The 14,037-nt window shown below is 39.6% G+C and overlaps 1 protein-coding gene across 4 annotated transcripts in view; it reads right to left on the reverse strand.

Annotated features, from left to right (window-relative positions):
• Nucleotides 1-14,037, reverse strand: part of TGFBR1 (transforming growth factor beta receptor 1) — a 93,888-nt gene that overhangs the window by 24,540 nt on the left and 55,311 nt on the right. For 3 of the 4 annotated variants that reach the window (XM_067743832.1, XM_067743833.1, XM_067743830.1), the window contains exons 2-3: nucleotides 8,303-8,548; nucleotides 5,199-5,441 (exon numbers count right to left, since the gene is read on the reverse strand). In XM_067743832.1, the coding sequence (XP_067599933.1) occupies nucleotides 5,199-5,441; nucleotides 8,303-8,438 (379 nt within the window). In that variant the 5' untranslated portion in view covers nucleotides 8,439-8,548. The remainder of the gene's footprint in view (nucleotides 1-5,198; nucleotides 5,442-8,302; nucleotides 8,549-14,037) is intronic. The other variant, XM_067743831.1, reaches the window with a different exon arrangement.

Genomic DNA, 14,037 nt, shown 5'->3' on the forward strand with positions numbered 1-14,037 from the left:
TTTAGATTGTCCTTTACAGAAGGGATAGGACAAAGAAGAAGACAAGGAGGTAAGGTGTTTAGGTAGGAGGAATATGCAAGCAAAAGTAGAAGAAATGGATGATACATGTTTAGGGAACCAACTTAGATAGATAAGCAGAAAAAGGATGTATGGGGGGCTTCCCTGGTGACGCAGTGGTTGAGAGTCCGCCTGCCGATGCAGGGTACATGGGTTCGTGCCCCGGTCTGGGAAGATCCCACATGCCGCGGAGCGGCTGGGCCTGTGAGCCATGGCTGCTGAGCCTACGCGTCCGGAGCCTGTGCTCCGCAACGGGAGAGGCCACAACAGTGCGAGGCCTGCATACTGCCAAAAAAAAAAAAAAAAAAAAATGTATGTAGTAAAACAGTAGAAGAGAAGCTGCACCAGAATGTGAAGAGTACTGAATGCCCGGCTCAAGATGACCAATGAGAGCTGTGGGTGAAAGAGGAACTAGTAAACATTTCCATTCATTTCATGACTGGAAAGAAATAATTTAAAAATCTTATTTCAGAAAGATGAGTCTGGTAACAGTTTTACAAAAGGAGGAGGAGAAAAGTGTGTAAGGAGGAGGAGAAAAGTGTGTAAGGAGAAAAGGAGGAGAAAAGTGTGTAAGCATAAGAAATGAAGAAGTAAATTCTGGTCTAACTTTTAATAAATCAGTAAAAATTATCACAGAAACCATTTCAAGGCAAGCAATTTACCAATTTACGAGCCAGGAACTGGCTGCCTAGGCAACACTAATATCTTAAGGAAAGATGCCAAGTAACTTACCTTGGTGATGAAACATTGGCAATTTTCTCACTAACTGAACTTACCTTACTATAAAATACATAGTTTTAAATATTACCACACTTATTTCATTTACATAAAAGTATTTACTAACTACCTACAAAATTTAAGTAACACTATATTTGGGACTAGTCCAATTCCCCATGGACTAAGAACTGTCGAATTATACTGACACTGACAAAATATCAGTGTACATCGTGTTCTACAGTATTTTATTTATAGTCTAATACACATAAATTGGTGTCACTTATAATCTATCTTGAGTTGCCTGCTAGATCAAATTAAACTAATGGAAGTAAATAAAATTATCTGGTCTCTTTGATTCTCTGGTGTGAAATACTAATAAATCCAAATGTTAAATCTTTAAGTTGTCTCTTTTCATCTTTAAGTTTCTCAAATAGATCCTTCCTTCCCCTTGCTCTATCCATCCTCCGTACTTCCTGCAAAGTAGTTAGCAGTCTAATTGTAAACAATTGTTTTTATAAGGAGACTGCTGGTTAAAAATAAATCTGTGAAAAATCCTTATTTAAGTCAAGGAGCTCTTCTGTATTATGAATAACCAATTCCTAATTATGTTGTTTACAGTAGACACTAACTTACAAAATTTTCTTAAAGCCTTTGAACAGGGCCACACCATGTACTTAAAGATTTAAAGTATACTTAAGAGTTCATTTCAGGAGGCTGATCTGGAAGTTAGAAATGCAGGGAATAAAGAAGAAAGGGAATAGCAAATGGGAAGTCTGAAAATGCCTGACATATTCAGGACTCACGCAGGGTCAAGAAAGCCTAACAGGACAAAGAAAGTCTTTGTCTTCCCCTTCACAACTGGATTCTAGATGCAGAACTAGAATTAAAAATCAAATCTAGATTTATCATATTATCTGTATTTGGTTACCATAACCCACATGAAAATCTGAGCATTTTTAAAAAAGTAATAGTTTTTTTCTAAAGACAAAAATAAACAGGCCTAATTCAGATCTCTATATTCTCTGCTTTACTTCTGTACCTTTTAGAACTGCTTGAGCGAAAACTTTAATGGGGAAACAGGGTCCAAGCACCTTTACATGCAGTGAACAACAAAAATAAGACCTGAAGGACATGCATGCATTAAAGAGATCGTAAGCATGAATGAGACATAATAAACATTGGCCTAAGAGACGCACACTCTCAAAAACTGGCACACAGGGGACTTCCCTGGTGGTGCAGTGGATGGGACTCCGCACTCCCAATGCAGGGGGCCCGGGTTCAATCCCTGGTTGGGGAGCTGTATCCCGTGTGAGTGCCACAACTAGGGAGCCCATGTGCCGCAACTAAGGAGCCTGCCTGCCGCAACTAAGACCCTGCACAACCAAATAAATAAATCTGGCACATGTTTGCGTGTTCCCACATACTTTGCAATCTAATGACAGCTTAAATATGGGCACATGCACAACCTGTGATTCAAATAAATGCAACAGGGATACGATTAGCTTTAAGTTTAGAGCTAGGTTCCAGAACACATCTCTCCATTGTCTCCCTGCAATTCCTAAGTTAAAAGTACAGTCTTTGAGAGAGAGATAGGGCCTTTCCTCAATTATGGTCATAGTACTGAGTAATAAACATTTGAATTCATAACATAAAATGTTTTATCTTTTCCTCAATGAGTGAAAGAACTAAAAAGGATATTATACACAGACATTTGACTTACTCAGAGGCATGAGTCCCATTCATGAAATGGCATTCAGTCTTTATAATAAATAGAAGGAAAAGCAATGGAATTTTCTGCTGTCATTCAACAGAAGATACCTTCTGTCTGGATAAATCTGAAAGCCATTAACACAGAATAAACTATGACAGGGAAGGAGGCCTTAAACTAGTTTTTTTGTAAAATGCAGCAAATTCATACTGTATATCAGATTTTTTCCAAATATCTTTTCAATAAGAATAACACCTGTCATTTGGATATAACTTTACAATCTACCAAGTGCTTAAGTGCTTTCACACAAACATCTCGTTTCATTTGAACCTCACAACAATCCAGTAATGTACACTGGGCAGGGTTCATTACTTTCATTTTAAAGACGAAATAACTCAGGCATGAGACATCAGCTAACTGCCCAAAGCCACAGAGCTGGCAAACAATGCAGACAAGTTTTTGCAGCGTGTAAAAGGAGGGAGAGAAGCTTTCAACAATAGAGCTGGGTCCCTGACATATATAGAAATATAGATAAAATGGAAAAAGAACAATTCCATTCTTTACTACAATTCCATTCTTTACTTCATGTCTGTATCTTAAAAGGTAAATAAATATATTCTTATTCAGAAACAAACTGCCATCCAGACAGCAATTTGTTTTAATCCTTTAGGTAGGCTTGCTCTCCTTGAGGCCTGATACATACCACTGTGCCAAGTGGCAGGAACTGCTTTGATTTCCCTGGGTGTAAGTGTGGCAACAAGAGAGCAGGTCCAAGGGATTAATTCCAAATGATCTAAAGCCACCCTAATTTTCTGTGACTTTGGCCCTTGCTTATCATATTTTGTTGGTCCAGGTTAGCTTCTAGAATGAGCCAGATATTCTTTGGGAACCCTTTGAACTAACTCAGAATCAAAGGGGAACCCTAAAATAATCTCTCTCCACTCCTCCACCACTCCTGCCCAAAGACTGTCACATCTTTAGTACTAAGGCTGCTCCATCTCAATCCAGCCAGTCACTGCCTCCCTCCTCACAACAGTCACAGGGATCCCTAAAGGCTGCCTTAAGAGACCCGGGCTCCACCGTAAGCCTGTATGTATCCTAGCAGTCATGGGCAGAACTCACTTACTGAATATGTACGGCCAAATTCTACAGAAGAAAACTTTATGCCATGAAGTCAGTTTCTTCATATTTAAATGAATAAACATACATATATATACATGAATACACCTTCATTCCCTTAAAGACATTTGTCATTATGTGAACTTTCTGTATCATCAGGTGAGATTTTGTGCTTCAGAGTCATATTCCTCCCCCAATCACAATTTCTGCTTTAAAGTTCCTTCAGGGACTTCCCCGGTGGCGCAGTGGTTAAGACTCTGCCTGCCAATGCAGGGGACAAGGGTTCGAGCCCTGGTCCGGGAAGATCCCACATGCCATGGAGCAACTAAGCCCGTGCTCCACAACTACTGAGCCCGCGTGCCACAACTACTGAAGCCCACGCACCTAGAGCCCGTGCTCCGCAACAAGAGAAGCCACCACAATGAAGAGTAGCCCCCGCTCGCCACAGCTAGAGAAAGGCTGCGCGCAGCAACAAAGACCCAACGCAGCCAAAAATTAAAATTAATTAATTTAAAAAACCAATAAAGTTCCTTTAATCACTTGATTATAAAATTCATTATACATATATTTTTAAATCTTTTTATCCATGAATCTAGCCCTTATTTGAAGTTAATTTATACTTTTTAAAGGACAGTACATCTCATTTAAAAGTCCTAACAAACCACTTTAAGTATTATTATCAACAGTATCTGTCCCATATTTCTGATGAGCAAACAGAAGCCCAAGGAGAAAACATGGTTTAACCAAGATCAGACAGCCAATCAATGACAAAGCTTGCACTGGAATCTAGATCTCTTAATTCCTGGCTAGGCATTAAGTGTCAAATTACAATACTGTAGAGGATAGGAATCTTCTCTTAGTATCCTTCCAAAGCACATGTAAGAAAAAGTGAAAATTAAATTCCCTTTTGATTTAAATATGAAGCACTGACTGCTATGCCAAAATTTGCTTCAGGTAATTAGATAATCTATTTCTGATCCCACAAAAAGCAAAGAGAACTGAGAAAAGCAAATATCAGAAGGGCCATGGATCCATAAACCTATATTAAATAACAAGGTGGTCAGACTTTTTTCTAAAGTGAGAAAATGACTAAAAATTCATTAGTTTAATAAAAAACTAGGCCTGAGCCAGAGACAGCAATTTAATGTTGAAAAAGCAAATAACCTTCACAATTCCAAACACACTCTCTGTCATGCCTGCTTTCAATACAAAAATAAAGCTGCTAAACAGTCCTGAAGAGAATGGGTAAACTGCAGATTATTTGAACATCTGTGAACTTCGGCCTCAGCTACAGAGGAATAACTGTCCTTATTCTCACACAGTCATGAGAAGGTGAGAATGTTTTGAAAGTTACACAAATGTGAAGGTGACTTACTTTTACTGCTCAAATAAGTCAGTCAATTTTATTTGTCCTTACTAAACTAGCCATAGTCAGATACAGACCTAGCTTAAAGACCTTTATTAGGTTCAAAGCTGGAGTAGTATTCACACTATCCCAAGTTTTAACATACTAAGCCAACTGGCTTAGCCAACTAATAAATAACACAGTTAATTTTAAAAAGACATCTTAGGAAAAAGAAAAAAACAAATACATTACCTGATCCAGAACCCGATGTTGTCATATCATAAATTAAATCTTTTAACGTAGTACCCTCTGAAATAAAGGGGCGATCTAATGAAGGATCTTCTTCATTTGGCACTCGATGGTGAATGACAGTGCGGTTATGGCAGATATAGACCATCAACATGAGTGAGATGCAGACGAAGCATACTGGTCCAGCAATGACAGCTGCCAGTTCGACAGGACCAAGGCCAGATGATGGCTTTCCTGGAAAAGGGCCTCAAGTGAAATAAACATCAACAACAATAACACTGTAGGCGGCATCCACAATTTCCTAAATCCTCCACATTTCCTGCAGTTGGCCACTACTACCATTATTCAGAGCCTCATCATAGCAGCTCATAAAGCTCAAACCCGTAACAAGTGAAGCACTTAATCTTCTCCCATTGGCTCTCCTTTTATGATCGCTATGAACATCCACTTAGTCTTCCTGAAGTCTTGAGCCATCCCCTAAATAACAAGGCCAGCTACCACAAACACTGTAGGACCACCACCCACCCCCCTTAGCCCTGTCAGATCGCTAATAGAAGAACCAATAATCTGGAACAACTCCCATTAAATATTTCTTCTTAAGTCATTGTCTTCTTTTTCTTTTTCATTAAAAAATAGTTTGGCTTATCTTCTTATTCGAAGGCTAGTATATGCTCATAGCAGGAAAAAAAATTAAAAAATATAAATACAGATGAGCAAAATTAAAAAAAAAAATTAACTACAGCCTCACCATCCCCCCAAACTCACCTGTGTATATATCTCCACCAATTTTTTTCATGCAAAAATATATCCTCTTTTTTTAATAGTTTGCATGTGTATACTTTCTAGTTTATTTTAATCACTTAGACTTTTAATTAAAGATCTTTTTTTATAATCTCTTTTAACAATTAACAATTTGCATTGTTTCAGAAACACATTAATTACAGCTATTTCGGCATTCATTCTGACACATGCTGGTTCATGGCTCACCACCCTTTCTTTCACATCACATCTTTATCATTCTTGAGATCTTTATTTGGATTGATTTCATATGATAAAGAATCCTAATTCTAGTAATTCCTTTCAGAAAGAGTATATGGGTCCTTATACACTGAATACTTAATTATCTAAAGATGCTTGTTGCCTTTATATATGAAAAATCTTGGCTCATCTAAAGAATTTTGGGTAACAAGCAATGTTATGATATTCCATTGCCTTCTGGTATTTAAAAAAAGGAAAAAATCTGAACTTTTTTTTTCCTTTTATAGGTAACCAGTGTTCACTTGTGCTGAATGTGTGCACAATTTTTCTTTATTCTTGAAAACTGATAGTTTTTTCATTATATATATTTGGTTAAGTATTTTTTCATTAATTTTACATAGTATTTCTTCTCTCTTCTGTCCTTTTGCCTTTTTCTGGTTTTATGCTAAGCATATTGGATCACCTAGATCTGTCCTCTATGTCTCTTAATTTGCTCACCAACTATCTTTTTCTCTGAATTGTAACACAATTTCTCAAGTTTGTCTTGCTTTAAGCTTGTCTCACACTTGACAATAAAGTTACAACATCCAGTCTGCTGTTCACTTTCAATACTGCATTTTTAAAAATAATTCATCAATTGAGCTTTTCATCTGAAAGCGATCTTAACAACTGTGCAATGTTCTCATTTCATTGTGAACAACTGAAAACAGACCTTGAACTGTCTGAAAGTTCTTCCCTAACATGTTGTAAGTGTATTTCATAGGATGACATCTACTCTCATTTATCCAGTTCAGTTCACTTCTTTTGAACCATGCAATCTTTCCATTTGATAAATTTTTTTGCTGTCTGATTATCAGGGACCTGGGAATGAGGTACTTGTGTATTTTAGCATTAAAAATAAAGTGAGCTCTTCATAAGGTTTTGTGAGTCTCCATTCTGATATTTCAAGCCATTTCAAATAATGGAAATGGGAAATTCTGGAATTATCATTCTCCTTGTCATATTAGAATTGCAGATGCCTATATAAAAGAAAAATTACAGTCTGACAGAGCTTTGCCACAGGGACCTTCTCTATCATGCTGAAGATTTGGTTTTACTTTGCTGTTATCACTCGAACTAGGTGGAGGACTGCCTTCCTTCTACAACTGGCAGGACTGGCCCTTTTCCTCTGAGCTACAGCAGTGCTTCCTACTTTAATTAGCATGATGCCTAGACCAACTCTGAGTGGAAAGTGAGCACTGAAAGCAGGTGCTTCCTAAAGGAGAATTGAGAGTTTGCCCCTGTAACCTAGCCTCACACCCAGCCCCTCAGCTTAAGGTATTGGTGGGATTCTGCAAGAGGGTCTTTCACCTACTTCTTTTCCTATAGTTAGTCAGTTCTTCACTAGTCTGTTATAATCTGCACTATAAACTGCAGAGTTCCTCACAACTATAGGCAAGTGGGTAGCATTTCTTCCATTAATTCTCTTAGCATTAATATAGGTTTTCCTCATTTTTGTATTCCTTTGATTATTACAGTAGGTATTTTGGATTTGGGGAAAGTGTCAGAAGAGTTAAACAGATGAGCTTAGACTGGCATCTTAAATCAGAACCTTAAAATTAATCTAATCCTAAGCATTTATGAAGCTTTCAAATTCCTGGCTCTTCCAGGACATTTTAAAATGTAAACTATGGTGAAGGACCAAAAACCTAGAAATCGTATATAATAATTTATACATAAAGATCATAAGGCAAGGTGATATTACAAAATGAAGGCACCTGGACTGTTTAGTGCTGTTCTCAATTCCCTCCCATTACTGACTGCTTTAAAAGACTGGAGCATTATACAAGGAAAAAATTTCACTCTGAGGACATATTGCTATGGTGGGCTTTATCAGTATTCTCTAAAGAGGCTACCCTTTTAGGCACAACAGACCTCAGAGAAAGTATCTTGGAACCACCTTCTCAACACACACGCAGGAGTCAGGATCTTGGCTACCCTTATAACTCTACTACTTTGGACAAGTTACTTCTTGCCTCTATACTGAATAAACTGGGATAGACAATTTCTAAGATCCCTTCCAGCTCTAAAATCATAGAGTCTAAGAGCTTTTCTTGTAGTATCAAGAAAAAACTTATACAACAACTTACCAACAGTTGGGAGTTCTATTTTATTGCAGTGGTCCTGATTGCAGCAATATGTTGTAGTAACAGACCCAGTTTTTGAAGATGGTGCACATACAAATGGCCTGTCTCGTGGAATTAGGTCGGTTTCAGCTATACACATGCTATTATGTATAACTTTGTCTGTGGTCTCTGTGACAGAGACAAAGCAGAGCCCATCTGTGACACAAGTAAAATTGTCTTTTGTACAAAGGTGGCAGAAACACTGTAATGCTGGGGGGAAAAGAAAAGATCCTGTCAGAAAAAATTCTCAAGGTTAACAATTTTAAATTATCCCATATTCTCTGTACTAATACATTCCTGATTCTATTATAATTATACAATTTCTTTGCTCTGTTCAAAAAACCAAACTCTTTGTTAACCTGAGAAGTTCCAAATTCTGTTAAGAAGCACACATATGTAGGAGCCAAACATGTTGAAATTTGGACCCAGGCTTTTTCCTAAAACTTTTGGCTTCCAAGTATAGAAAAACTGTTACGTGCAATTTCATCAATGTAAGGCAAGCATTTGCCCTCCCATTTGAAACAAAGTACACTGAAATTTATAAAGGTTATACTTATTCTTATTGGTCCAAAACTAGGCATTCATATATTCCCCCGACTGGGGAGCAATGTGAAAATACTACCACCTCCTCACTGTAGGTTGGAAATGTCAGGGTAAGTTTATGGTAATGGAGTAATGGAAATAGATTTGTATTACGCCAGACATTCCTTTCTCCTTTGCAAATCCCCAAAAGACATGTATCTTCTAACTAGGATTAGGGTACTTTCTCATAAGCAAGGTAACAATACATATGTGCTCCAATCACACAGGCAACTGGCTACAGAAATGACTGGAGAAACACTAGCTCCATGCCCACTTTTATCTATTTGATATTTATACTCAACTTAAGGGAAGTCTTCTAATTATCACCAACACCTTCCCATACACACACACAACCTTTCACTAAGCTCCAACAAGATTAAGTGTTCCCCAAAGCATACACTGCTTACCAGAACTGTTATTTTTTCCTCTCCCTCATGATCCACATCTAAAACTAGGCCTGGTACACAGCAACATTCAAAAAGTGCTGAATGAGTGACAGATCACTAGGATCTCATGAAACAACAAAGCACACATATGTCCTTGAGTCCAATCAAACTTTACATGTTGGTAAGGGAAAGGGAAGAGTCCAGGTTTGCAGAATGGCCATCTGTGATGAGAGGCCTACTGTAACTAGAAAAAGAGTGGCTAGGCGGGCAGGCCAGAAGAAAGCTAGCTAACTCTGAACAGCTAACTTGGTGTGCAGGAAAGGGTTCACTCAGCAGGCCCAAGTTGCTCAAACCTTACACATCCCCAAGAAAGGCCTGTCTTCAGGACTGGCCCTTGGCCAGTTCCTGGGAGATGAGCTCTGACACCTTGAAATATTTTCCCTGATAAGAATGCTGCAAACCCTTTGTGACTGAGCCCCAGTAAAAACCCTGGACACCAAGGCTCTGGTGAGCTTCCCTGGTTGGCAGCACTTCACATGTGCTGTCATACATCATTGCTAAGCTATGGAGTGCACCTGTGCTACTGCACTGGGAGAGGACATCTGGAAGCTTGTACTGGGTTTCTCCTGGACTTTGCCCCATGAGGTGTCCCTTTTCCTTTAGATGATTTTAATATGTATCTTTCCACTGTAATAAATAAAAACCATGAGTATAACAGCTTTTCTGGGTCCTGTGAGTTCTTCTAGCAAATCATCAAGCTAGAGGATGGTCCTGAGGACCCCTAACTCACTTGCTAAACCCAAACTCAAGGAACATCAGCATTACCTCAAGCAGCTGCTTCCTGGTTGCTAGCTTAATTAGCATGCTTGTCTATTATCTTTACAGACCAGCAAAGTTTTACCTCAATCATTATAAAAATTATTTTCTTTCTCCATAGATAATTCAGTTCTTTAAACTAAATCCTCCCAAGCATGAAGAGAATTCAAGAAAATTATAAGAAAAAGATACAGTTATAATCTAACATTTAAAAGACTGTTAAAAGAGACAGTAGCTTATTCATGGTGAGGTTTGGCGGTGATTGTAGGTTCCCTGGGTATAATTTCCTAAGGAGGGATTCTGAACCAGGAATCCACGGACTGGCTTCAGGGATACAAGGATCCCATGAAACTGTAGGCCAAATGTTGTACGTATTTACCTTTTCAAGGAGAAGGTTTATAGCTTTCAACAGAACCACAAAGTGGTCTATCACCCACAAAAAATTAAAACCACCACAGGAGATTGTCATTATTCTCTTCCGAATCCTCTTTACTCATGATTAGTCATTCAACCAATGTTTTCTAAGCATTAGCTTTAACAGCTGCTCTACCAAAAGCTTAGTATACAAAAATTTATAACTCATGGTCATAGCCCTTGAGTAGCTCCAACAGCCAGTGAAGGAGAACATTACAATACACTATGGTAATCGCTATATATAAAAATACTACCATGAATACCTCTCCCTTTTCTATGATCTTCATGGCTCCCTTAGAGTATATGAAATAAGAGCTAAACAGTGGGTCTAACAATGAAAACTTCTACTTTGGGGTTCCAACTTATTGCTCACATTACAAATGCTATCCTGGGCCATACACGTCTCATTATTATGATAATCATGTCTTTCATGACCTTGGTCTTTACACATACTATCTCTCTGCCTACTTGAAACCACCCTCTCATCTTTTAAGACCATATTCAAACAAGATCTTTTCCATGATGTGATCTAAACCTCTCCCCTACCCATAAGACAACTGGGTGACGCCTTTCAATTTTTTCCCATAGCCCTCTTTGCATACCTTTAGGTTAGCACAAATCAATCTATTTACACTTTGCCGTTAAGTGTCTCTCATTACATTAAGAAGGGCCAAGATTTAAAATTTGTTTTATTTTCCCATCTTTGAATCCTGTACTCCTAGGCAGTGATCAGCAAATTATTTGCAAGGGAGACCTTCAAGATGGCAGAGGAGTGAGACGTGGAGATCGCCTTCCTCCCCACAAATACATCAGAAATACATCTACATGTGGAACAACTCCTAGAGAACACCTACTGAATGCTGGCAGAAGACCTCAGACTTCCCAAAAGGCAAGAAACTCCCCACGTACCTGGGCAGGGCAAAAGAAAAAACAGAGACAAAAGAATAGGGACAGGACCTGCACCTCTGGGAGGGAGCTGTGAAGGAGAAAAAGTTTCCATACACCAGGAAACCCCTTCACTGGCTAAGACAGGGTATGGTGGGAGGGAAGCTGTGGAGCCATGGAGGAGAGCACAGCAACAGGGATGCAGAGGGCAAAGCGGAGAGATTCCCACACAGAGGATCGATGCCAACCAGCACTCACCAGCCTGAAAGGCTTGTCTGCTCACACGCCGGGATGGGCAGGGGCTGGGAGCTGAGGCTCAGGCTTTGGAGGTCAGATCCCAGGGAGAGGACTGGGGTTGGCTGCGTGAACACAGCCTGAAGGGAGCTAGTGCGCCACAGCTAGCCGGGAGGGAGTCCGGGAAAAAGTCTGGAACTGCCTAAGAAGCAAGAGACCATTGTTTCAGGGTGCGAGCTGCGGCTATCAGCATGGACACCAGAGACAGACATGAAATGCTAAAGCTGCTGCTGCAGCCACCAAGAAACCTGTGTGCAAGCACAGGTCACTAACCACACCTCCCCTCCCAAGACCCTGTGCATCCTGCCACTGCCAGGGTCCTGTGATCCAGGGACAACTTTCTTGGGAGAATACACAGCACACTTCAGGCTGTTGCAACGTAACACTGGCCTCTGCCGCCGCAGGCTCAACCCGCATTCCGTACCCCTCTCTCCCCCTGGCCTGAGCCAGAGCCCCCTAATCAGCAGCTCCTTTAACCCCGTCCTGTCTGAGCGAAGAACAAACGCCCTCAGGTGACCTACATGCAGAGGCAGGGCCAAATCCAAAGCTGAACCCCAAGAGCTGTGCGAACAAATAAAAGAAAGGGAAATTTCTCCCAGCAGCCTCAGGAGCAGCGGATTAAATCTCCACAATCAACTTGATGTACCCTGCATCTGTGGAATACCTGAATAGACAATGAGTTATCCCAAAATTGAGGTAGTGGACTTTGGAAGCAATGATATATATATTTTTTTCCTTTTTCTCTTTTTCTGAGTGTGTGTGTGTATGCTGCTTTGTGTGATTTTGTCTGTATAGCTTTGCTTTTACCATTTGTCCCACGGTTCTGTTTTTGCTTTTTTCTTTTGTTTTGTTTTAAGTATAGTTTTTAGTGCTTGTTATCATTGGTGGCTTTGTTTTTCAATTTGGCTGCTCTCTTCTTTTTTTTAAATTACTCTTTAATTTTTTTTATTTTTAATAATTATTTTTTACTTTAATAACTTTATTTTATTTTATTGTTTTCTTTCTTTTTTTCTCCCTTTTCGTCTGAGCTGCGTGGCTGACAGGGTTTTCATGCTCCGGCTGGGTGTCAGGCCTGTGCCTCTGAGGTGGGAAAGCCGAGTTCAGTACATTGGTCCACCAGAGACCTCCCAGCTCCATGTAATATCAAATGGCAAAAGCTCTCCCAGAGGTCTCCATCTCAATGCTAAGACCCAGCTCCACTCAACGACCAGCAAGCTACAGTGCTGGACACTCTATGCCAAACAACTAGCAAGAAAGGAACACAACCTCACCGATTAGCAGAGAGGCTGCCTAAAATCATAATAAGGCCACAGACACCCCAAAACACACCACCAGATGTGGACCTGCCCACCAGAAAGACAAGATCCAGCCTCATTCACCAGAACACGGGCACCGGTCCCCTCCACCAGGAAGCCTAAACAACCCACTGAACCAACCATACCTGCTGGGGGCAGACACCAAAAACAACGGGAACTATGAACCTGCAGCCTGCGAAAAGGAGACCCCAAACACAGTAAGTTAAGCAAAATGAGAAGACAGAAAAACACACAGCAGATGAAGGAGCAAGGTAAAAACCCACCAGACGTAACAAATGAAGAGGAAATAGGCAGTCTACCTGAAGAGGAATTCAGAATAATGATAGTAAAGGTCCAGAATCTTGGAAATAGAATGGAGAAAATACAAGAAACGTTTAACAAGGACCTAGAAGAACTAAAGAGCAAACAAACAGTGACGAACAACACACTAAATGAAATTAAAAATCTTTAGAAAGGATCAATAGCAGAATAACTGAGGTAGAAGAATGGATAAGTGACCTGGAAGATAAAATAGTGGAAATAACTACTGCAGAGCAGAATAAAGAGAAAACAATGAAAAGAATTGAGGATGGTCTCAGAGACCTCTGGGACAACATTAAACTCACCTACATTTGAATTAGGGGTCCCAGAAGACGAAGAGAAAAAAAAAAGGGACTGAGAAAATATTTGAAGAGATTATAGTTGAAAACTTCCCTAATATGGGAAAGGAAATAGTTAATCAAGGCCAGGAGCACAGAGAGTCCCATACAGGATAAATCCAAGGAGGAACATGCCAAGACACATATTAATCAAACTATCAAAAATTAAATACAAAGAAAACATATTAAAAGCAGCAAGGGAAAAACAACAAATAACACACAAGGGAACCCCCATAAGGTTAACAGCTCTTCTTTCAGCAGAAACTCTTCAAGCCAGAAGGGACTGGCAGGACATATTTAAAGTGACGAAGGAGAAAAACCTGCAACCAAGATTACTCTATCCAGCAAGGATCTCATTCAGATTTGAT

Source organism: Pseudorca crassidens, chromosome 7, assembly GCF_039906515.1.
Source record: "Pseudorca crassidens isolate mPseCra1 chromosome 7, mPseCra1.hap1, whole genome shotgun sequence".
NCBI classification, from domain to species: domain Eukaryota; kingdom Metazoa; phylum Chordata; class Mammalia; order Artiodactyla; family Delphinidae; genus Pseudorca; species Pseudorca crassidens.